Source organism: Lacerta agilis, chromosome 8 (genome assembly GCF_009819535.1).
Source record: "Lacerta agilis isolate rLacAgi1 chromosome 8, rLacAgi1.pri, whole genome shotgun sequence".
In the NCBI taxonomy this organism is placed as follows: domain Eukaryota; kingdom Metazoa; phylum Chordata; class Lepidosauria; order Squamata; family Lacertidae; genus Lacerta; species Lacerta agilis.
The window spans coordinates 79,881,507-79,906,265 of NC_046319.1; the positions used below are offsets into that span (position 1 = coordinate 79,881,507).

Genomic DNA, 24,759 nt, shown 5'->3' on the forward strand with positions numbered 1-24,759 from the left:
AGGAGGAGGAGAGGAAGAAGAAGAGGCCTCGCAGCGGCCGGGGGCGCATTGAGGACTAGCCGCTTGCGGGGCGACACCGGATCCTTCCCGGCGAGCCAAGGTACGAGAGACGGAATGGGGGGGGGACCCCTGACTTACCGGGTTGCGGGGGGGGACACCCCTGGCTCACCGGGTTGCGGGGGGGTGCCTTCGCGCAGTGGGTGACGCACCCTGGAGCCCTTCCCGGGGGGATTCCCGCAATTGCTCCCCTGATTCCCCCCCACCCCCAGTCCTGGACACCTCCTCCCGGGGAGGCCTCCCGCAATCGGCGCCTCTCTCTCAAAACCCTGACACTCTCCCCCCCCCCCAACCGAGTCCCCCCCCCCCCAAAACAATCGTGCCGGTTCTCTGGCCAACTTGGGAAACTCCCGAGAAGGAGCCGGGAAGCGCCGGGATCGCTTTTCCCGGGGGTGGGGGTGGGTCTTTTGGGGGGGCTTAAGGCTGCTCTGTGTTTCTGGGGGTGTCCAGTCCCTCCCTGCCGCTCCTGGGCGCCCCCCTTTCCCTCTTTCCCACCCCATACCTTTCCCAAAGGAGCAGGGGGGGGGCTGGCTTGGTTCTCCCCTTCCTCCTTTAACACCCCCTGCAAGGTGGGTTAGACTCAGTTGAACTTCGTGGTCAAGTCCGGGAGGGGGCCAGATTTGAACCCTTGCCCCCCCAGCTTTTATCCACACTTCAACCCTGCGAGGTAGGTCTGGCCCGTGAAAAGGCAGCAAACAGACCTGCGAGCCAAGTGGGATGATTTGAACCTGGATCTCCTCCATGCCAAGAGCAGCCAGGGTGGGGAGGGGGATGTTGGCCTTGTGCAGATCTTTGCCTTGACCTTGCCTGCCTCTTCCCCCCCCCCATTAGGCAAGGGGGCTGAGCACCCCCCCCCCCCAGACGGCAACATGGCACCCCCAAGAGCTTCTCCTTCTCCGTGACCTGCCTTCCTGCCCCCACCAACCCCGCTGAATCCGCCCCGGCCGCAAGATGGCGCCGGCCCCCGCCTGCTCCCGGGACATGCCATGGAGGAGTCGCGCCCCGAGGACGCCGCGCTAGGGTTCCCACCCTGCCAGAGGATGGGTCGGGGCAGCCAGGCCAGAGAGGCCTGCCCCCTGGAGGGCGAAGGGGCTGCCGTGGGGGGCCTCCTCCTGCTGGCACTCACCGGGCACCCGAAACGCCGCAGGGGGGGAGAGCATGGAAGCGACAACGACGACCCTGCGGGCGAAGGGGCGGCCAAGCGGCAACGAGAAGCACCCCCGGACCCCCGGGCGTCCCCCTCGGGGCGCCTGGCGCTGGACTACGTGGTGCCCTGCATGAACTTCTACGGGATCTGCGTCAAGGACTCGTTCCTCGGGGAAGTTCTGGGCGCCCGGATTCTGGCGGAGGTGGAGGGCCTCCACCGCAGCGGCAAGTTCCGCGACGGGCAGCTGGTCAGCCAGAGGGCGGTGGCCCCCCGCAGCATCCGGGGGGATCAGATCGCCTGGGTGGAGGGCTGGGAGCCCGGGTGCCGAGCCATCGGAGACCTCATGGCGAACGTCGACCGGCTCATGCTCCAGTGCGCCGGCAAGCTGGGCACCTACGACATCCGCGGGCGGACCAAGGTAAGTTCCGGGGGCGCCGTGGAATTGTGGCATTGGGAGGGGCCCACCAGGGCTCATCTAGTCCAACCCCCTGCAGTGCAGGACTCCCGGCTCTCTCTGTGCATGTGCAGAGCGCATCTCCCTCTCTGCGTAAAGTAGGTTCCTACGAAATGCTCTGCTTTCTTGTCCCGGCGCTGGCCTAGAGGGGGCACGTCCTGCTTCCGGTGAGTGGGCGTCCGCATTGGCCTTTTGGAACTCTGCACGGGAACAGAGGACTCTTTTTTTCCGCTTCGCCCAGGTGCGAGGCGGCAGCGTGGGATGGGGTTAGGGTCGTGTTGCGCCCGTACTTCTGAATCCAGGCGTTTAAGTTGGGAAAGCCATCGTATCGCTCTGGAATTGTGTATTGGGAAGGGACCCCCAGGGGTCATCCAGTCCAACCTGCTGCAATGCAGCAATTGCAGCTAAACAATCCCTGAGAGATGGCCGTCTGACCTCTGCTTGGAAACCTCAGCGGCTCCACCACTGACCGGCTCCTTGGCAAGTCCTTCCTCATAATAATATTGATCTTACCCCCTGAAACAGCAGAAAACAAGCTTACGCCATCTTTATTCCCTGTGTGGCAGGGGGCTGGATTGGATGACCTTTGGGGGGGTCCCTTCCAGGTGTAAGATTCTAGAATCACAGAACTGTAGCGTTGGAAGGGACCCCGAGGGTCATCCAGTCCAACCCCCTGCAAGGCAGGAATATTTCGCCCCACTTGGGGCTCAAACCCACAACCCTGAGATTAATTGTCTCGAGCTTTACCGACAGAGGCAGGCCTTCTATCCCCGCGGAATCACAACAGGATCTGGGATCTTCCTGGTGCCGCCTGCTTTGCCGTGCGCCTGAAATGTGATGTTGGGGACCAGGAACTCCCCAAGGCTTTTCCCTGCTGTGCGCCCCCCCCAGCAACAGCTGGACCTTTGGTGGAAACACTCAGCTGCTGCAGAGGCCTGGTGACCTCTGGGCCAGCCAGGGCGGGTCCTGGGCCCTCCTGCATTTGGGGTGGGGTGGGGTCTGGGGAGGAGGAGGAGGAGGGGGCTCCCAGGGCCCCTGGAGCTGCTGCATTTCAAGGGCACCCTTCTACACCCTATGTTGCCCGTTTTGGGTGCTCGCCAGGGGTCGCTAACTTATCCCACCTGCCAGAGGGAGATGGAAGCTTTTTCCTGTCTCTGGGGGTGTCTGGGTGTGTGTGTGGTCCGTTCCCGCTTTCCTGGAAAGACAGAAGCAGGCAGTGGCAGTGCCAGCCGGGCGAGAACTGTATCTGTTGTGTAACGAGCGCACGGATCGTTGTGGTGTCCCTGTGTCCCCCTGCCTGGTCTTGGAGAAGGTGGATTTTGGATTGCAGAGCAGGGAAAGAGTGTCTCTGAGGACGTCTAGGGTGCATTTCTAAGAAGCAGCAGCCAACTCACCCTCCTGTGTGCCTGGAACTGGGGGAGGAGCTGAGCCGCTTGTCGTTTGTGTTTGTGTTCTCTGTGGGGCAGGGAAGGGGGCTGGATGGTCTTGTGTTGCTGCGTCTATGTAACGACACCCCCCCCAATAATTTCCGTAACAGTCTTATCATTTCCGCAAAGAACTTTGCCCTGCTCTCTCTCCTGTCGCAACCAGCGCCATCGGTCTGACCTTCGCCCAGCCCGCCTTTCCCTAAATCGTGGAATCATTGAGTCGAAAGGCACCCCCAGCGGTCATCTAGCCCAACCCCCTGACAGGGGGGGCGTTCAAACTCTGCTTGGAAACCCCCAAGGAAAGAGAGGCTGCCACCTTCCCAGGGAGTCCATTCTCCACTGCCGAACAGCCCTCCTTACTGTCAGAAAGTTCTTCCGGACATTGAGTCGGAATCTGCTTTCTTGCAAGTCGAAGCCATGGGTTCAGGTCCCGCCTTCCGGAGCAAATCTAGGGACTGGCTTGGTTGCTCTATTGAAAGGGAAAGGGCTCTGCGTATGCTCAGAGGGCCCCTGTAGTGGATTTCTCACAGCCCCTCCTCCTCCTCTCGGCTATTATCTGCCTCTGAGCCCCGTAGAGCTATTAGCTAGGCGGGGGAAGGTCTGTGGGAACCCAAAAAAGCATAACCAAACACGTACAGGTACGCTGCCACCACTCCCTTGCTGTGAAGCCGATAGAGGTGTCAGGGAGTCACACCTCCACCTTAATTACACAGGCTTCACACCTTGGCCCACTTTACGGTGTAGCCAAAGGATACTCAAGAACCTGGTAGGGTCCGAATGGTCAGACGCTGGACTCAGCTTCACTATTAACCAAAGGCAAAACAAGGCAACAGAACTAAAGTTCAAAAGTTTATTTAAAAGCAAAGAAGTTAAAACAAGGTTACACGTTTCTTAGAAAAGAGTACAAACAGAAAATAAGAACGTTGTAAAATATAACTAACTAAACATACTCACACAAGGCTTGGTTAAAGTAACAGACAGTTGTTCTCGGCTATCCAGCACGAACACAGAGTGAGTTTTCCCGGGGCAGCTAACCGCTTGCCCCCAGCTGAGAGTTACAGCCTCCTGGTCAAAACCAGCCACCGGTCTCTGACAATTAGCATCTCTAAACGCGGGATTAATATACATAATAATCCCCCGTGGTATCCCGATAATTATCCAACCCGATTTAAGCTTGAATATACATCCTCCAATCCCTAAGGACCTCAGGCATAATTCACAAGTGTCAGGTAGTTAACGCAGCTGTATGCATGTTATTTAACAGCGGCTCCGGGTGTCTGTATACTCCCCAATTTTCCCAGCCTCGCTGCTTTTCTCTAATGGTCACTGTTTGATCTTTAACTCTCCCTCCCAGCTGGGCAAGGACACCAATTAGCGTAAATCTTGGTTTGGCTAGATAGCCCCTTAAGAAGGGTAAGAGGGGAAAGTTTATCTTTAAAGGGAGCGCCAGGCACGGCAAGCAGGCTCACATTCTCAAGATGCCGCTTTTATTATACTTAGCAACCTCTAATTCACCTAGGAGAGGCCCACTCGCACTACACCCTCCCGTCTAAGATGAAATTTGGGGTGAAGTCCCGAAATTTCAGCACTATTTACACAATGAGGTAGATCTGGCCAAGCTGTGAGTGACAAGCACCCTTAAGTTTAGCAGCATCACTCTCCAGCTTGATACATACGAGAAAGAGCATCAGCAACAATATTTTTCTTCCCAGGAAGATGGGTCACAGTAAATTGGTAGTCTTGCAGTGTCAGACTCCATCTCAACAGTTTTTGATTTGTATTTTTCACCCTCTCTAACCAACACAGAGGTGAATGATCAGTTTGGACCTCAAAGACATTTCCCCACAAATATGGGCGCAATTTTGTCAAAGCCCACACCAAAGCAAGGCATTCCTTCTCAATAACTGCCAGATTGCGTTCTCGAGGAAGTAGCTTTTTGCTCAAATAAACCACTGGGCGCCACTCCCCCGCTTCATCCTGCTGAATTAAAACAGCCCCCAATCCTGTCTGACTGGCATCAGTCTGAACCACGAAGGGGCGACTTTGGTCTGGAGCAAGCATCACACGAGAGCTCACTAGGGCTCGCTTTAGCAACTGGAAAGCCTGTTGACACTTATCAGTCCAATTCACCTTAAGGGGTAAGGACTTTTTACACAAATCAGTCAGAGGACTGGCCAGTGTGGAAAAATGGACAATAAACCTTTTATAGTAATTAACCACACCAATGAAACTCTGCACGTCCTTCTTGGTCTGAGGGCGAGGCCACTCTTGCACACTCTGGATCTTAGCTTCTAAAGCCTTGATGTTTCCAGAGCCAGCTTTGAAACCCAAGTATACAACCTCCCCCTGAGCAAACTGGCACTTAGCAAGCTTGACCGTCAGGTTGGCTTCCGTTAGTCTGGACAAGACTTTCTGTACATGCTCCAAGTGCTCCTGCCAGGAATTGGAATAAATGGCAAGATCATCCAAATAAGCACAACAGTACTCACTCATATCATGAATTAATGAGTTAATTAACCTTTGGAAACAGGCAGGTGCGTTTCGAAGTCCAAACGGGAGAACTTTGAATTGAAACAGCCCCACATGAGTGGTAAAAGCTGACTTTTCAGCCGCTTCAGGGGTCAGGGGGATCTGCCAGTATCCTTTGGTCAAATCCAACACAGAAATGAACTTGGCCCCTCCCAGTTTCTCAATTAAGGTATCAACCCTGGGCAGGGGAAAAACATCTGGGGTAATCACCAAGTTTAACCTCCTATAATCTGCACAAAAGCGAATTCCGCCCCCGGCCTTGGGCACCAGAACTATAGGAGACGACCACGGACTCTTACTAGGCTCTATGACGTCTAAGTCCAACATTTCTTTCAATTCCGCCTCCACACTGCGGGCATGCGCCTCACTGACCCTATAGGGACGAGAGGCAATAGGAGCGGCATCCCCTGTATTAAAGTGGTGCTGCGCCAAATGGGTTCGACCAGGCTTGGTGCTGAAAGTATTTTCAAAGGGCTTGAGGGCCTCATACAGCTCCTCAGCTTGCCGTTCTGACAGTCCCGGCAACCGTAAAACATCTGAAATAGCACCAGCCTGCTTGTATTCTTCCAAAAGATCCAGAGGTGCAGAAGGGGTATCCCCTAAACCTCCTGAAATGGCTAGGATAGGGACCCCGGGCTCAAAGTACCGTTTTAAGGAATTAGCATGGTACTCCTTTGGGCGCTCGTGCAACTCAGAACAATCCACCAAATAGCGCACAGTACTTAGCTTAGCTGTAACCACCCCTGGTCCACTCCATTTAACATCCAGTTTATGTGGGCGACCGGGTTTCAGGATCAGGACTTTGTCTCCCACCTCAAAATCCTTTTGTACTGCTTTCACATCATAATCCCTTTTCTGGGTCACACGTGCCCCTTCTAAATTCTCTTTGGCAAGTTCCCAGATCTCAGACAGAGTTTTTCTCAAGTTTACAAAATATTCTGACACAGAGGGTAACTTAATGCCTTCTTCTCCTTCGGTCCCCTCCCACTCGCTCCTGAGCATGGACAGAGGAGAATTCAAAAGTCTCCCAAAAACCACTTGGTTTGGGGCAAACCCCAGGCTTCTCTGGTAAGAGTCATTATATGCAGCTACTACAAAGGGCAAATTCTGATCCCAATGGGGACCATGAGCCAAGGCATATTTCCGTAACATCTGGCCCAGGGTTCGTTGTACCCGTTCCACCGCCCCATTTCCTTGGTGTTGAAAAGCCACTGCAGGGTGATGGGAAATCTTAGCAACCTGCAAAACCTTTTGGGTCAGTCCTGCCATAAAATTCGTACCCAGGTCTGAAACAATGACTCTAGGCATACCCAGAGTGCAAAAAGCCTGCATCAAAGCTTTCACTAAACTTTGGGCGGAGGTATTAGGTAGAGGCACCGCCCACAAATAACGAGAAGCATAATCCAAAACAGAACAGATGTACATCTTCCCGCCTTTAGCTTTCGGCAAAGGCCCCAATAAATCAATTCCCCACTTTTCAAACACATGGGCCTCCAAAGGGACACTCTGCAAGGAGTTAGGTCTAGCATCTCGAGCATTCCCCACCCTTTGACACACATCACAAGACCTTACATAATTTTTTACACTTTTATGAACATCAGGCCAATAGAAATAACGAGAGACACGTTCAAGAGTCCCCTTTACCCCAAAATGTCCAGCTAAAGCATCAGAATGAGCTAGAGTTAAGACTTTCTCACGCCTGGACATAGGGACTACTAATTGCAAAACACAGTCCTGGTCTGCACTCCTCTTCGGCCAGAACTGTCGATATAACAGATCTTTCTGATACGAAAACCCCACACGTTTCTCCCCTCGAGAGGGTTTCTTTGCTGCCTCCCGACAATCTTGCAAGGAAGGATCAGATTGCTGCTCAGCTGCAAACACTTGTAGATTTTCCAGCACGGCAGGAGTCCCAAACTCAGTCACTGCGGCCTGGCTGGGTGGAAAGGGCGGCCCCCCTTCCTCCTGAGGATTCTCAGCCAGCTGCTGACAAGAATGGCTCTGTTCCTCTTCCTCTGGCACTTCAGCTGCTTGTGTCTCTGTCTCTGGAACACACTCAAAGAGGGTTTGTAGAGACACTTCGTAACCCAAAACATCCTCCCCCAAAACCACTGTCTTACCCTCATCAGGATCATGAAGGATTTCGAAGTGATCTCCCTCAGACCCTTGAAAAGACACCGGCACACTCACAGTAGGGTGAGAAATGGCTTCCACCCCACATGGGAAAACTTCCAAAGGCTTTGGTTGAGTCTGCTGAGGCAGAACCAAGTTCTTTGCCACGCTGGTGATATCAGCTCCAGAGTCACGAAATGAGTTAACTGTAATGCGATTAATTCTAATGGGTGCAGAATACTCCATATTCGCCCAATCTATGTGTGGTGCCACAGCCACATTTGTCCCAGTCCCAACAGGTCCCACACTAGGAGCAGAGGCAACAGACATAATACTTCTAGGAGCCACAGCAGGCGGCTTCAAACCCTGCTCCCTCCCGTCCAGGTCGGTGGTCTCCCTTGCCATCTGGGCTTGGATTTCTGCATCCCAGTCTTCCTCAGGGAGTTGGATCACACGGACCGCCGGAGTGGACGAAGCTACGGGGCCCCGCTTTTCTTTCAGAAGCGGACAAAATGCTTTGACATGGCCCTCGCGCCGGCAATAAAAGCAGAGTCCTGAGGCAGGGGTAATTTTGGCCTTGTCGCCTCCCCCCGACACAGAGTCCTTAGGCACCACTCCAGGTTTTTTCTCCCACTCTCTGGGTTGAAAAGCAGCCTTCCCCGCCGACCCTAAATTAGCAGATCGGCCTCCGGCCGGCTGGCTTTTATTGCCCAAATTAGTCCTGTTCAAGCGGAACGATTCTGCATACTTCGCAGCCTGCTCATAAGTAGTTGGATTTTGGTCTGCCACTAAGCTAGCCAGTTCTGCAGGCAGATAGCGCATAAATTGTTCCAAAATCATAGTTTGTCTTAACTTCGCAAAGGTATCCACTTCTGCGGCTGACAACCAAAAATCAAACTGCTGCGCAACTTTTGCTGCAACAAGAGGAAAGTTCTCTGTGGACGCTGACTTGTCCACCTTTCGAAAGGCGCGTCTATAGCACTCCGGCTGGCGGCCATAACGTTGAAGCACAAGCTCTTTATAAAGACGATAATTTAAGAATTGTTGCGCTGGCATCTGGCCCAACAAATCAGCCAGCTCTGCTGTGACTAAAGATCGCAAAACAGTCATATACAGACGCTCAGGCACACCCACTTCTTTGCAAGTCAGTTCGAACAGTGTTAAAAAACTTAACACATCATTGGGTGGCTTGTAAGTAGGAAAGAGCTTCAAATTAATGTCTTGCAACGCCACCTCGCCTGGTGATCGTCTTGGGGCAACCCGGGGACGCTCTCCCTGGCTGTATTCTCGAGGAGGGGGGTAATACGCCCTACGTCCCTCCGGACGCTCTGCCTGTTCTTCCCAGTAGTCCTGCCGGTTCCTTGGGCGTGGCAGATAGACTTCCCCCTGCTCAGTCCATTGAGGCAGCCCCCTGGGTCCCCTCTGTCCATCCGGCGAATATGCTCTCCCAGGGCTACCCTCTCGATAAACAGGGTGCCCCATCTCCTCTTCCCGCTGGGCAGTGGCTCTGCGAGCCCCTCTATAGTCCCCCACATCCGTGGTCTGCCCTCTAAACTGTGGTCTCAAACCCTGATAGTCACTCACGTCTTTGGCACGGCCCCTGGGCTGATGTCCCGGCTCGCGGTAGTCATCCACATCCCTGGCACGGCCCTCCTTGAAGCATCTCGGCAGCTCCTGCTGAATCCGCTCCCCCACGCTAGCTGGTCCGGCTGCAGCAGGGTGACGCTGACGCGCTCTCTGGACGTCCATAAGGCTGCCTGAACCCCAGCCTCGACCTGGCACACACACCGTCTGCTTGGGGCGTACTGTCGGCTCGGAAGTTGTGGAATATCTTCCCTCTAAGTGCACCTTGGCTGCACGAACCTCTTCCTCCCAACAAGTTTGGAATTGCTGCTGCACCTCTTCCCCGGCTTCTGCTAGAGGCCCTCTGGAACGGTGAGCTTCCTCCCCCTCCGGGTCATCATCTGAGAACAACGAAGCCTCCGCTCCCTTTGAAGTTGGTCTCCTTGGCGACTCTGTCCCATAAGGCGGGGGACTGAGACTTTCTCTCGACCCCCATCGGTCCAGAGTGTGCAAAGTCTCGGTCGGGTCTGACACTCCTGCCATCCCTAACTTACTAATCCAATTAGAAAACGTTTGTACTCTTCACAAGAAATACGTGCCCACACAATTAGTGTTTCTTAGTTTGCCTTTGATCAGCGAAGTCGAAATCCCACCGCTTGCCACCATGTAGTGGATTTCTCACAGCCCCTCCTCCTCCTCTCGGCTATTATCTGCCTCTGAGCCCCGTAGAGCTATTAGCTAGGCGGGGGAAGGTCTGTGGGAACCCAAAAAAGCATAACCAAACACGTACAGGTACGCTGCCACCACTCCCTTGCTGTGAAGCCGATAGAGGTGTCAGGGAGTCACACCTCCACCTTAATTACACAGGCTTCACACCTTGGCCCACTTTACGGTGTAGCCAAAGGATACTCAAGAACCTGGTAGGGTCCGAATGGTCAGACGCTGGACTCAGCTTCACTATTAACCAAAGGCAAAACAAGGCAACAGAACTAAAGTTCAAAAGTTTATTTAAAAGCAAAGAAGTTAAAACAAGGTTACACGTTTCTTAGAAAAGAGTACAAACAGAAAATAAGAACGTTGTAAAATATAACTAACTAAACATACTCACACAAGGCTTGGTTAAAGTAACAGACAGTTGTTCTCGGCTATCCAGCACGAACACAGAGTGAGTTTTCCCGGGGCAGCTAACCGCTTGCCCCCAGCTGAGAGTTACAGCCTCCTGGTCAAAACCAGCCACCGGTCTCTGACAATTAGCATCTCTAAACGCGGGATTAATATACATAATAATCCCCCGTGGTATCCCGATAATTATCCAACCCGATTTAAGCTTGAATATACATCCTCCAATCCCTAAGGACCTCAGGCATAATTCACAAGTGTCAGGTAGTTAACGCAGCTGTATGCATGTTATTTAACAGCGGCTCCGGGTGTCTGTATACTCCCCAATTTTCCCAGCCTCGCTGCTTTTCTCTAATGGTCACTGTTTGATCTTTAACTCTCCCTCCCAGCTGGGCAAGGACACCAATTAGCGTAAATCTTGGTTTGGCTAGATAGCCCCTTAAGAAGGGTAAGAGGGGAAAGTTTATCTTTAAAGGGAGCGCCAGGCACGGCAAGCAGGCTCACATTCTCAAGATGCCGCTTTTATTATACTTAGCAACCTCTAATTCACCTAGGAGAGGCCCACTCGCACTACAGCCCCTCACTTGCAAGTTATTTTTATTTATTAAATTTCTATACCACACTTTCGTCTGAAGATCACAGGGCAGTTGATAACATAAAACACAAACAAACAAACAAACAACCCCCCACTCAACACATTTAAAAGGCCATGGATGGTTTAACAGTCCAAGTCCTGGTTAAATGGGAATGTTTTTGCCTGGTGCCTGAAGATGTGCAGTGAAGTCCCCAGGCGAACCTCCCTGGGGAGAGCCTTCCACAAACGGGGAGCCACCCTGGGAAAGGCCCTGCTCTCGTGTTGCCAGACCTCTCCTTCAGACGGGCGTCGGATGATAATCAGAGCATCTGGGTGGGTTCGTATGGGGAGAGGCAGCCCTGGAGATATTGCGGTTCCTAGGCAAAACCGGCACTTTGGGGGGTAGGGCCCAGAAACTGACTGGCAGTCGGCGCAGTCGGACCGGGATGGGGGGGGGGCAAGAAGCTCCATCCGCCTTGGCCCAGTGAGCAGCCTGGCCACCCGATTACGCTCCGGCTGGAGTTTCTGAGCCGTCCTCGGACGCGGAAAACCATAAAGGCCGACAGCCGTTTCCCAGCCGGGACCCTCTGTGCCTCGAAACGGGTGCTGGGGCTGAGCTGCGAAGATTGCTTGGCTCGAAGCCATCCCGGAGAGCTCTTTGCACCCGGATCGGTGTCAGGAGCCACCCAGGCTGACCCTGTCGGTTTTTTTTTTTTTTGGGCAACCCCGGGTGCCCCCTTTTGTCAAGATCCCCATCTGACCCCGGCTCCCTCCCTCCCAATGAGCAAAATTGCTGATGGAAGAGCTCTTTCCCCTCTCGCCTCTTCCCTCTGTTTTTGCTTTTTCCTGCAACGTTGGCAGGATCTTTCATTTTTTTGGGGGGTGGGTGGGTTGCAGGGGGCTGGGACGGGGGGGGGGGAACGCAGCATTCGCCCCTGGAGGCAGCCCTGACTCTTTGCTCCCCGTTTCCCAGTAGGGAGAGGGATCTGTGAATTCTAGGAAAGTCCCTGGCTGCCTTTTATCTTTTTTCCTGGAATCCAGAGAGAAAACTTCAGCCCTCCAGCTGTTACTGAGCTATGATGCCTGCCACTCTTCCTGCCTTCTGGGAGTTGGAATCTGATCGCATTTGGGGGGGGGGCTGTTTGCTGCAGCCGGCATAATATTTTTGGGGGTGGGGTGGGGGCGGAGGTGGGGTACAGCCAGTGTTAGAAACTCAGATTTGTAAGCGAATCGGAATGTCTGGGTGCCATTTTTGGCGACGGAATTTATTGCGATTTATTTATTAGTCCTTTCATTCTATGCCGCTTCGTATTTTATAGGGGAAAAACCCACCTCGTTAAATTAAATTAAAAGATAAATTAAAACGATCCAGAATGAACCAAATTCAAGCTTCAAGGGAAATATTTCAGATCCTTCTCTAAGTGACATTTTCCTTTCTGCAAATTTATTCACCTATTTAATTTCTAGACCTGCCCCCATAGCAGAAGTGCCTTAGGAAGCCATTGTGGTGTAGCGGTTCGAGTGTCGGACCTGGGAGATCAGGGTTCGAATCCCCACTCTGTCACGAAGCTCACTGGGTGACCTTGGAGTCAGCCGCAAGCCTCTCAACCTCCCTCGCAGGGTCGTTGTCGGGATTGAGGAGGGGGGGGGTGAACCGTGTGCCAACCTGTCACCCGGAGATCTCCACGGGGTCGCAGTTTGACCCAGGGCAGTTGCAAAACACGCCTGGCGGATTTTGAACTCTGGATCGAGGAACCCTGAAGCGTGCCTGCTTTCTGGGAGCTGCACCACTGTGGGGTTGGCTTGAGGGAGGCGTGTTCAGTCCTCCGCCCCTGGGGGGCCGGTGGGGTGGGAGTTAGGGTGCCTGGGAGGTGACCTTCAAGGGCCACCTTCAGGGAAGATGGAGAAAGCTCGTTTCCGTCTGCTGCGGAGGGCAGGACTCGAACCGGTGGATGCCGGCGACAAGAAGAAAGGAAGGGGTTGGATTCTTGCATTGCAGGGGGTTGGACTAGATGGCCTCTGGGAGGTCCCTTCCTTGTGGCAACTGAAAAGCAAGCGTATTAATTGAGGTGGAGCCCCCAGTGCCGTCCCCTAATGCCGATGCCGCAATAAAATCCACAGGCGCCTCTGTTTTTTACTGCAGAAGCTGAGGCCTCCCCTCTGCGCCCCCCCCCCCCAGCTCCATGGGGCTCAGCTGCATTGGCCCCCTTCTCACACTTTGGAAAGTGCTCCTGCACAGATGCACCAGGGTGTCTGGTGCAGGAGACTTGCCTTGGGCATGTTCCCACACTGCCAGGGGATGGGGGGGGGGGCGGCAGCAGCCTCAAGCCAAAGGAGGTTATTGGTGCCCAGGACTCCTGGGTCCTAATCTTTGACCGTGGGGAGGGCCTGAGAATCCCAAGGTTTCTGGCAGGTTTCTCCTTACTGGGTTGCTGCCAGGGGGCAGGGGGAGAAAGCCCAAAGTCCTGGATTCCACCCCCCCCCCAAAAAAAGCGAGGAGCAGCTGATCCGATTTTATATTTTTAGTAGCATTTCAAAAAACCACTGAGATCAAACGCAGCTGCAGATCCTTCGCAGCGATTCATGCCGTTTGGTAAAGCCGCAGCCGCTCTGAGTGTTGCCAGGATACTTCCTCCAGAACGGTGGGAAATGGTCCAGCGGCTGCTTATCGCATCCTTTGCCCCCCCCATGCCCCCACTGCGGTGGGTGCAAAAAATGGGGGCATTGCCAGCCTGCCAGTACTGCTTCTTGGCTTGACTCAGTGTGTGTGTGTGTGTGTTGGGGGTCCCCCTCCATGTCCTGGCGCGACCCCTGCAGGTGGCTAGCGAAGGGGAAACCGAGGCACAGCAGGGCCCCCCCTTCCCTCCACCTCCTGGAGCGTGAAGGGGCTCATTATCTCGAGGCGTCTAAGGGCAGAGCTGTGCCGTGTCCTCGGCTGACCCCGCCGGCAGCCTTCCACACTTTGGTCCGAGAGCGGATCCTGCGTCACGGGGACTGCATGTCCTTGGTGCTCCCGGGAACGGGAGGGAACAGGACGCACCAGCCTTTTGCCACTGGGGGGGGGTTGTTGGAGGTCGGGGGGGGGGGGAGATTACAGCCTCTCTCGCCTCCTTCTCTGCCCCACACCTTCTTTCTTGCAGGGTTGGGAAGCGGTGGGATTTTGGCTCCTGGCTTTGCTTCCAACCCCTTCAGAATCCCCACTTGATTTTTTTTGGGGGGGGGCACAGATCTGTGGGAAAAGGTTTGGCCCCCTGCCCAGGCAGCAAACTGCGACCCTTTCTTGTCTCTCTCTCCACACCCCCCTCTCCAAAACCTCAGGCGTCAGCCCTTTAATAGTAATATTAATGCCCATTTTTCACTGCCTTCTTCATTTCTCCAGCTTGCTCCCCTCCAGAATTTCCTTTGACTTTTGAAGTAGTTTTGCTGTTCCCCTGCTTTCCGTTTTAGCAGCTGAGGGCCCCCCCCCCCCGAGCATACACAGAATTCCCTTTGCTCTGGGTTCGAGGAGCCCTAAAAAGGTGCCGCGCGTTTCGGATTTCCACGGAGAGGCGTTTGTGGGAGCGCATCCTGCCTTTGTCTCGCAGGGACGAGGGGCTTGCGGTGCGGGGAAGATGCGCCCCAAGGAGGCTGTGGGGGGAGGGAACAAGCTCTTGGGGTCAGGAGCCCCCTGGCCGCCTTGGGGACCCCTCCTCAAACTGTCCTCAGGATGGAGGCTTGGCTTGTGCTGTGCTCCAAGGCAGGGGAGTTTTGTTCTCATTTTTCATAAATTATATTGAATTGTTTTTAATGTTGTGTTTTGATGCAATAACCTACCGGGGGTCCCTTCTGAGGAAGGGTGTGTTATCAATATATTACCAATGATCATTTTTAACTATAAATACCCTTGCTAACGATTATAATTATTTTCAGTTATTTTTGTTACCAATTGTTAATCGTAGTTAATTATTTAAAAAACTATATTCTAAATAATAATAATAATAATAATAATAATACTAAATCCTGAAAAGGCAGAGATGTGATGTATCCCAGGTTCTCAAGTCTAGGCTGGGGGGCTGTGCTCCCCTGCACTTTGGGGGGAGGCCTCCTGGATTCCCCCCGTCCCTGGGGGGCTCGGGTGGCCTCGGTGTCTGGGGGCGCACACTTTTATCTCCATCTACAGCCCCTTTTGGACAGAGACGACTTGACCACTGCAACTCCACGCTCTGGCAATGTCCAGGCTGGATTACTGCAATGTGCTCCGCATGGGGCTGCCCTTGAAGACCTCTGGGAAACTTTGGTCGGTCCCAAACACGGCAGATAGATTCCTGTCTAGGATTCTCTTCAGATCTCATAGGAGCCCCGATTTAAAGCAGCTGCTCTGGTTTCCGGTTCCTTTCCGGGCCTAATTTGAGGTGTCTAAACACGGGTGTTTAAAACCCTGGGTGACTCGGGACCCCCAAACCTGAATGTCTTGCCTCCTTCGCCGCAGACTCTCTTGGGTGCTGAGATGGGCACCTTGCTGGTTCCTCCGCCCTTAGAGGCTCCCGGTGGGTGGGTGGCAGCCCAGGGGGGGGGAGAGGGCCTTCTCTTCAGGCCCCTTGGCTTGGGGACCCCCTCCCCACAGAGATGTGCCTGGCACCTTCCTTGCTCTTCTTCCATCCTTTGCTGAAGACTCACCTGTTTGCTCTGGCTCTCGGCACTCGAGGTGCATGTTTCTAGGGACCCACCTGATTTTTATAGCGGGTAGTTGTCTTAAACTGCTTTTAACAGTGCGCTTTAATTCTTGCACGTTAGGACGTTAGGGAGAAGGGCGGGCAAGGAATAGATGGACAAAGAAGCCGGCAAATTCCTGCCTTGCCGGGGGTTGGGCTAGATGATTCCCGGGTTCCCTTCCGACTCGACCCTTCCAAGATTCCATGAAAGGATTTGGTCTTCCTGCCCAAGTGGCTTCCGGACCCCGACTTGGGTTGTTTTAACAATCGGACACCCCCAAATTCCTTGCGTCTGCCTGCCTGCCTGCCTGCCTCTCCTCCTTCCTTCCCCGCTCACCCCCTGGTGCATGGTTCTCCCCTTGGAAAAGCTACAGACTGGCCTCCTCCGCTGTTGCCCACCCGGCCCCAGAGCGGGGGTGCTAGGGGGTGGGTGCTCCAGCGTGGGCGCTTTGCAAATTAAGCTCTCCATCTGCCCCATGCAGGGAGAAATATGGGCCTTTGCTCCTGGTTTCTGCTGCCTGGTCGCCTGGAGGCGACTCTCCCCTCTCCATAGGCGAGCTGGGGGCGGAGTTCCTGGCAGGGGGGGGCGGAGCTGGGAAGAGGCGGTCCTGGAGCTGTTGTTTGGTCCGACCCCTGGCAATGACCCCTCCCTCCTCTCCCTTCCCCCCTCCCCTCCAGGCCATGGTGGCATGTTACCCTGGCAACGGCAGGGGGTACCTCCGCCACGTGGACAACCCTCACGGAGACGGGCGCTGTGTCACTTGCATCTATTACCTAAACCGGCACTGGGACAGTAAGGTACGTGGGGGAGGGGGGGACCTCTGCACCTGCCCTTCTGTCCACCCCCCCCCCCCAGTCTCATGCATGGCACACATTTCCTCTTCCCCGATGCCCTGCCCTCCGTTCTTTGCCCCTTCCTCTGCCCCCTCCAGCAGGCGAAACTCCTGTGCTCAGGTGGCCGACCCTGCAGAGTAGGACGCCTGGGTCCCCCGGCAGCCTAGGACTCCGGGGTCCTGCTCTCGGCCTGCGGAAGAAGGAAGGCTGTAGGCGAAGAGTGCAGGGTTCAGTCCTGGGGGCATGAGAAGCACCGATAGAAAGTGTGTGTATCTGAGCATATGCAGAGTGCCTGCCCAGTGTCGGCGGACTGCAGGGACTGGGCTTCGAGGTGCGACTATCTGGTGCGCATGAAAAGTCCCAGCCAAAGTCTTTCCGTCAGGACTCCTGGGTTCTTTTCCCTTGCGGAGGCTCAGTGGAGAGCTTATGAAAGGAGAAGGTCTCTGCCGAGAACGGGCCTGATCCGTGAAGCTTCTGGTTAAGAAGCTAAGAGCCTGCGGGATCAGGCCAGTGGCCCATCTGGTCCAACCTCCTGTCCTCACAGTGGCCAAAGAACCCATAGAACCTAGGAATCGTGATAGACTGCTCCTGCAGCTGGAGGTTCCATAAGAGCAAAAGAAGAGCCTGGCTGCATCAGGCCAAAGGGGGCCCATTGAGACCGGCATCCTGTCCTCCCAGTGGCCAACCGGATGCCCATTATGCAAAACCAGCAAGCAGGATCCGAGCACAAAAGCAACTCTCCCCTCCTGGGGTTTCCAGACACTGGGATTCAGAAGTGTTAACACCCACGGAGGCCGAGCAGAGCCTTTGCGGCCAGTAGCCACTGAGAGCCTTTTTGATTTCCATGAATTGATATTTTGAAGCTGTGGCCCTCACTGCCTCCAGTGGCAGAGAGTTCCACAGTTCAACTATGTGGCACACGAAGAAGGATTTCCTTTCATCTATTCTGAATATTCCGATTTGGCATTATGAGAGAAGGAGAAAAACGGTTGTCACGTCACATCTTAACTCAGCTTTTCCCTAAACAGAGGAGTCCCAAATTCTGCAACCGTTTTCCATAGGGGAATTTTCTGGCTGTTCTGGTGTTGCAAGACAGACGCTAACCCTCAAGCTGCCTAGTCAAACATTGTGAACCACCAGATGTTGTCGTTCAGTCGTGTCCGACTCTTCGTGACCCCATGGACCAGAGCACGCCAGGCACGCCTATCCTTCACTGCCTCCCGCAGTTTGGCCAAACTCATGTTAGTAGCTTCGAGAACACTGTCCAACCATCTCATCCTCTGTCGTCCCCTTCTCCTGGTGCCCTCCATCTTTCCCAACATCTGGGTCTTTTCCAGGGAGTCTTCTCTTCTCATGAGGTGGCCAAAGTACTGGAGCCTCAACTTCAGGATCTGTCCTTCTAGTGAGCACTCAGGGCTGATTTCTTTGAGAATGGATAGGTTTGATCTTCTTGCAGTCCATGGGACTCTCAAGAGTCTCCTCCAGCACCAGAATTCAAAAGCATCAATTCTTCGGCGATCAGTCTTCTTTATGGTCCAGCTCTCACTTCCATACATCACTACTGGGAAAACCATAGCTTTAACTATACGGACCTTTGTCGGCAAGGTGATGTCTTTGCTTTTTAAGATGTTGTCTTGGTTTGTCATTGCTTTTCTCCCAAGAAGCAGGCGTCTTTTAATTTCGTGACTACTGTCACCACCTGCAGTGATCATGGAGCCCAACAAAGTAAAATCTCTCGCTGCCTCCATTTCTTCCCCTTCTATTTGCCATGTACTCCTGGGGAAAACACTGCCTTCCTCCCCAAATGGGTATTCATGTGGTAGACTGCTTTTCAGCCTGGAGGTTCCATTTTCGCCATTCCTGGATAAAAGTCCTGGAGACGCCTCTTCCTCCGAGGGACCCCCCCCCCCCCAATCCGTTTTGCAGCAGGGAATTTCACAAGGCAATTCTTCCTGGGTTTGGAGAGTGGAGGGGTGTGCGTGTGTGTGGGGGGAGAGACTCTGTCTGCCCCCCCCCAGCCTCCCGCCCTGCAATGTTCCTGGTCTTCCATCATCCCTGATCCTCGGTCATGCCGGCTGGGGGCTGATGGGAGTTGGAGGCCCATACTTCTAGGAAAGAGATTGAGAATAAAACCGCCCAAATCTCAAGGCCATTTTGCAAATCTGTGGTGCAACGGGACTGGGCGTCCAGTGTCCCGTTCTGGTCGCCTCGTCTCAAAATGGATATTGCAGAGTTGGGGAAGAAAAGAGCGAATCGCTCCAGGGGGTGAGGTGACCCCCCTGTGGGGAAAGGTTGCAGCATTCAAAACTTTTCCGGCTATATAGGAAAGGTGACCGAGAGGCAGGGATGTTTTAGCTGAGATTCCTGCATCGCAGGGGGTTGGACTAGAAGACCTTTGGGGGATCCCTTCCAACCTTGACAAGTTTTTGGTTCCCTTCCCCCCCCAATAACACTAGAACTTATTGATTGATTGGGTTTATACACCACCCTTTACCTGAAGGTCTCAGGGCAACTTTACAGAAAAGAACTCATGGGCATATGATGAAGATTCAGGACGGATAAGACTTTTCTTCATGCAGCACGGTGTTAAACCGTGGAACTCCCTTCCACAAGAGGCAGCATCGGCCACCAACTTGGATGTCTTTCAGAGAGGATTGGACCAATTCCCAGAGGAGGAGGAGAAGGAGGAGAGGGCTTTGGGTGGCTCCTAGCTGGGATAGTTGTGCTCAGTCCTCCACAGTCGGGGGCAGGGAACCCCAGGAGGGGAGAAAGGCTCTTGCGTTCGAATCCTGCTTGCGGGTTTCCCCTAAGCATCTGTTCAGCTGCTGTGAGAACAGGATGCTGGACTACATGGGACTCCTCTGGCCTGATCCATCCTCTGGACTCTTCTTCCATTCCTTCTTGCATCCGGTGCCCACCCTTAACCTGGATCTTCGGGCAGCCCTGTTTAGGGAAGCTTTTAATATTTGATGGATTACTGTATTTTAATATTTTTTTGGAAGCCGCCCAGAGTGGCTGGGGAAACCCAGCTAGATGGGCAGGGTATAAATAATAAAATATTATTATTATTATTATTATTATTATTATTATTATTATTATTCCAAATCCAAGGTGCTCCCACCTGCACCCCAGAGCAGCCTGGGCCCCAGTCCCTGGCTAGAGCACCACCCCAACTTCCTGCCCCCCAGCCAGCCTCCTCGAGCTGTCACGCCTGCCCTCCCATGCCCCAGATGTTCCCGTAAGGTAAAGGTAAAGGGACCCCTGACTGTTAAGTCCAGTCACGGAAGACTCTGGGGTTGCGGCGCTCATCTCGCTTTACTGGCCGAGGGAGCTGGCGTACTGCTAGGTTGGCAGGAGCAGGGACCGAGCGACGGGAGCTCACCCCGTTGTGGGGATTCGAACCCCTGACCTTCTGATCGGCAAGCCCTGGGCTCTGTGGTTTAACCCACAGCGCCACCCGCGTCCCCGTCCCTCCAGCTAGGAAGTCCTCTTGCTCTGCCCTCTTGCAGAGGAGCAGAGGGGCACCCATTATTCTCACGTCCCCTCCCAAGGGTGCCTGGGAGGGGCAGGAGGCGAATGAATGACTTGGGGGTCAAGTTTCCCACAGCCTAAGGCAGCGCCTCCGCCCGAGGTCCGTCTGCGAAGGGACCCTTTGACGTCTCCCCGTCTGTGCCAGGTTCACGGCGGGATCCTGCAGATCTACCCCGAGGGGCGCTCGGTGGTGGCCAACATCGAGCCCATCTTTGACCGACTGCTCATTTTCTGGTCTGACCGGCGCAACCCCCACGAAGTGAAGCCAGCCTACGCCACGAGGTAAGGGGGGGGGCGCATGGTGTGTGTGTGTGGGGGGTTGCGACTCCTGGTCCGGCCGGCTGCCGGGGGGTGTAAGCCGACGGCAGAGTTTGTCTGAAGCCAGAGCTGAGGCCTGTGCAGGAGTGCCCCTGAGGATGCGCAGAGTGACTTTTAAAATTAGCAAAAATGATAACGAAAGGAGGGGGGGGGAGAAAAATAAAAAACTTAAGATATCAAGCATCACAGCCTGGAGGCAGAAAAGTACAAAAATAAATTGAAGCTCCAAAGGGGTGATGATAATAATACTGTATATTCTGGCGTATAAGACTACTTTTTAATCCAGGAAAATCTTCTCAAAAGTCGGGGGTCGTGTTATTTGCCGGGTGGAGAATCTGAGGTTGAGTATATCTCAAACTCTATATTTTAACTGGAAAAGTTGGGGGTCGTCTTATACGCCCAGTCGTCTTATACGGCGGAAAATATGGTAATAATAATAATAATAATGAATTTATTTATTTATACCCTGCCCATCTGGCTGGGTTTCCCCAGCCACTCTGGGTGGCTTCCAACACCAAAATATTTAAGATACAATAAAAAACTTTGCAAATAATAAAGATTTATTAAAAAATATATGTATTCTCCACTTTTGAGTGCCGTCAGGGTTGAGAATAAAGGTTCTACATCGTCCTAAATGAGCCAGACATTTGCATTTAGGGAAGCTTTAAATGTTTGGTGTTTCATTGTGTTGGAAGCTGCCCACAGTGTCTGGGGCAACCTAGTCAGATGGACAGGGGTACAACTATAATAATAATAATAATAATTAATAATGTAATGATTTATTATTATTATTATTAATTACCTGTGATTCCTGAATGATGGGGGTTGGACTAGATGGCCCCTGAGGGCCCCTTCCATATCCTGATTCCATGTATCAGTGGCTCCTAGCGACCATATCCCTCAATCTTGCCATATAAAAAAAAACCAATGTTCGTTTGAGCGCTGTCATGAGATGCTTTTAGTTTGTGAGCTATATTTTCTGTCTCCCAAGGAGGACTTGCAACAGGTGAAATGCCCTGAAGGCTGTTATATAAATTTGATAAATAATAATGATACATTTTTTTTGGGGGGGGAAGGAAGTCCTTCCTCCTCTACCTCCCAGTCTGGATGGAACCCCCTCCCTTTCTCCCTGCCCATCGCTTCCTGTATATACCACATTTTTTGCTCCATAGGGTGCACCGGACCATAGGGTGCACCTAATTTTTAGAGGAAACAAGAAAAAAAAATATTTTTCTGGTTTTCCTCCTCTAAAAGCCCTGATTTTTTGAGGATCAGCTAAAAGTTTTGCAGCTTTTATTGCAAAGGGAAAAGCCCTGATTTTTTGAGGATCAGCTAAAAGTTTTGCAGCTTTTTTTGCAAAGGGAAAAGCCCTGTTTTTTGAGGATCAACTAAAAGTTTTGCAGTTTTTTTTGCAAAGGGGGAAAAGCCCTGATTTTTTGAGGATCAGCTAAAAGTTTTGCAGCTTTTTTTTTGCAAAGGGGGAAAAGCCCTGATTTTTTGAGGATCAGCTAAAAGTTTTGCAGCTTTTTTTTGCAAAGGGAAAAGCCCTGGTTTTTGAGGATCAGCTAAAAGTTTTGCAGTTTTTTTTTGCAAAGGGAAAAGCCCTGGTTTTTGAGGATCAGCTAAAAGTTTTGCAGCTTTTATTGCAAAGGGAAAAGCCCTGATTTTTTGAGGATCAGCTAAAAGTTTTGCAGCTTTTTTTGCAAAGGGAAAAGCCCTGTTTTTTGAGGATCAACTAAAAGTTTTGCAGTTTTTTTGCAAAGGGGGAAAAGCCCTGATTTTTTGAGGATCAGCTAAAAGTTTTGCAGCTTTTTTTTTTGCAAAGGGGGAAAAGCCCTGATTTTTTGAGGATCAGCTAAAAGTTTTGCAGCTTTTTTTTGCAAAGGGAAAAGCCCTGGTTTTTGAGGATCAGCTAAAAGTTTTGCAGTTTTTTTTTGCAAAGGGAAAAGCCCTGGTTTTTGAGGATCAGCTAAAAGTTTTGCAGTTTTTTTTGCAAAGGGGGAAAAGCTCTGTTTTTATGGGGTTCAACTCACATTTCTGCAGCTTCTAAAGGAAAGGGAGCCTTTTCTACAGTTTCCAGACAGATAATCTAATCAGCCAGTCACATGTCGCTGGGGAAACAAACAACTTCCCTCTGCAGCACATTCAACAATGGAGGCCTGGGCAAGAGGGCGGGGCTGAAAGGGAGCCGGGACACTTATCTCTCCCGATCTCTTGCTGATCAGCTGCTGAGCGGGGTCCTTTCAACACCCCCTTTTCTCTTTGTAAAATAAAACGCATGATCCTCTTTTGGCCCCTGGGCAATTCAGCTCCAGGGACCACCATTCGCTCCATAAGACGCACAGATATTTCCCCTTACTTTTCAGGAGGAAAAAAGTGCGTCTTATGGAGCGAAAAATACGTTATTATTGTTCTTGTAATAATAATAATAATAATAATAATAATAATAATAATAATAATAATAATAACAATTAATAATAATAATAATAATAATAATAATAATAATAATAATAATAATAATAATAATTCCTAGTCTGCTCTTCATTGAGTATTTGGGGCTTGGGCAAGGCTCTCTGGGGAGCAGCAGCAGCCTCCAGACTTAGTTGTGCAAAAGGTGAGCAACGGAGCGCGTGCAGAGTGCCTTTGGGGAGCAGCCGCAATCCTCCCCGACACTGGATCTAGGAATTGCGGGTGGGGGGGGCAGGTTCCTTTTCCAGCCTGAGAAGATCTCTTCCTTCTGCTTCTAGGAAACGAAGGTGCCCTTGCAGAAGGGAGAGGTGTTCTTTTGTGTGCAGAAATCTCTGCGCGTTTGGCTCCGGCTTTCCCAGTTGCATTTTAGTGCCTGGACTGGGAAACTGGGACTGCCCTCCCCCCCCCCCGGTTCTTCCCATTGGGACTGGGGGCGGCTGTCCTGCACAAGCCCCACCGAGCCGTGCGAGAGCTCAGCTCCTCGGCACCACACGGGACCCTTGCAAAATTGTCGCCGCTCTGCTTTCCCCCCCCAGGTACGCCATCACCATCTGGTATTTCGACGCCAAGGAGCGGGCAGAAGCCAGAGGGAGGCACCAGCAGGGTATGTGGACGGGCAAGTAGGTGCCGGGGCTCACCGGCACCGGGAAATGGGGTGGGGGCAGCCGGGGCACGGAGGGCAGGTCCACAGGCCGACAGCTAGCGCTTGGGGCACCGTTAGCGCTGGTGCGGGAGGAGGGCTCCTGAGCGTGTGCAGAGTTCCTCCCCTCTGCACAGCCTCCTGGAGCTGGGTGAGGGTGGCGGGGCCTCTGCGTGGCCCCCTAAAAAGTCCCTTTTGCAGAAAAGCTGGCCTCTTTTTTTGGGGGGGTTGACCTTTCTTTTTTTCTTTTTTTCTTTTCTGAAGCTCAGAAGAAGGGGGCAGAGCCCTCTCCCGAGGGGGCACAGGAAAACGGGCCGACCTGACGGACAGCCGGGCGTTGCCGCCGTGGGATCCTGACCGCCAAAGACCCTCCGCTCTCTTTGGCCATTTCAAGCTGCCTGTTGCCGCCTTTGCCGCTGCCTGTGTCTGCTGCCGCTGCTCCCCCCAACCCTGGCTGGCTGCAGCTAGAAGGTCTTTGACCACAGCCCAGGAGGAGAGGAAGATGATGATGATGATGAAGAAGAAGAAGAAGAAAAAAAAGAGGGGGCTGTCGAGAGGCAGCTGGACCTTGAGAAGAAAGGGTGTGTGTTTGTTGTGTGTGTGTGTGTGTGTGTGTGTGTGTGTGTATATGGGCCCGGCATCTGTAGGTGCAGCCCACCCCCCACCCCCGGGAGAGGGCGGCTTTTGTGTTTCCCTTCTGCCATGTCAGAAGGGACCCCCCCGGGTGCCGGGAGACCTCCGCCCAGCAGGACCCTCCCGGTGTACTGCCTGCCTGCCCCCAGTGCCGCAGCTTGGTCCTGCTCATTATAATCCATCTGCGAAATGAGAGAGAGAGAAGGAGGGAGCAGGAAACGAGGGAGTGCGGAAGAGCAGAAAAAGAGGGGTGGCGAGAGAAGGAGCCGCCGCGTGGACTCCGGGATGAGACAGAATAAACATCAGCTCATGGAAACGAATCTGGGCTTGTCTGTTTGTTGGGAATAGGGTGGGGGGCAGAAGAGGGACCCAGGGCTCCTAGATCCCCCCCCCTCATCTGCTCTGGGAGAGGGGTGGGGGGCATTTGAGCTGCTCACTTGTCACACTGGTGGATCTAATCCAGGCTTCCCCAACCTCGGCCCTCCAGATATTTTGGGACTACAACTCCAATGATCCCTAGCTAGCAGGACCAGTGGTCAGGGATGATGGGAATTGTAGTCTCAAAACATCTGGAGGGCCGAGTCCGAGGAAGCCTGATCTAAAGAGTTGCCCCCATCTCATCCTCTGAGGTCCCTGTGCCCCCATTTCTCGGTGGAACGTG

At 53.0% G+C, this 24,759-nt stretch overlaps 1 protein-coding gene across 2 annotated transcripts; it reads left to right on the forward strand.

Moving 5' to 3' along the window:
* EGLN2 (egl-9 family hypoxia inducible factor 2) lies at positions 1-23,977 on the forward strand. 2 transcript variants are annotated; one of them, XM_033158534.1, is made up of 6 exons: positions 1-100; positions 889-1,622; positions 16,352-16,471; positions 20,184-20,320; positions 23,362-23,429; positions 23,730-23,977. In XM_033158534.1, the coding sequence occupies exons 2-6, from the start codon at positions 1,044-1,046 to the stop codon at positions 23,786-23,788; spliced, it is 963 nt and encodes a 320-aa protein (XP_033014425.1). In that variant the 5' UTR covers positions 1-100; positions 889-1,043; the 3' UTR covers positions 23,789-23,977. The 2 variants fall into 2 exon arrangements, with proteins under 2 accessions (XP_033014425.1, XP_033014427.1); XM_033158536.1 differs by lacking the exon at positions 16,352-16,471.
* Positions 23,978-24,759: the final 782 nt, after the last annotated feature.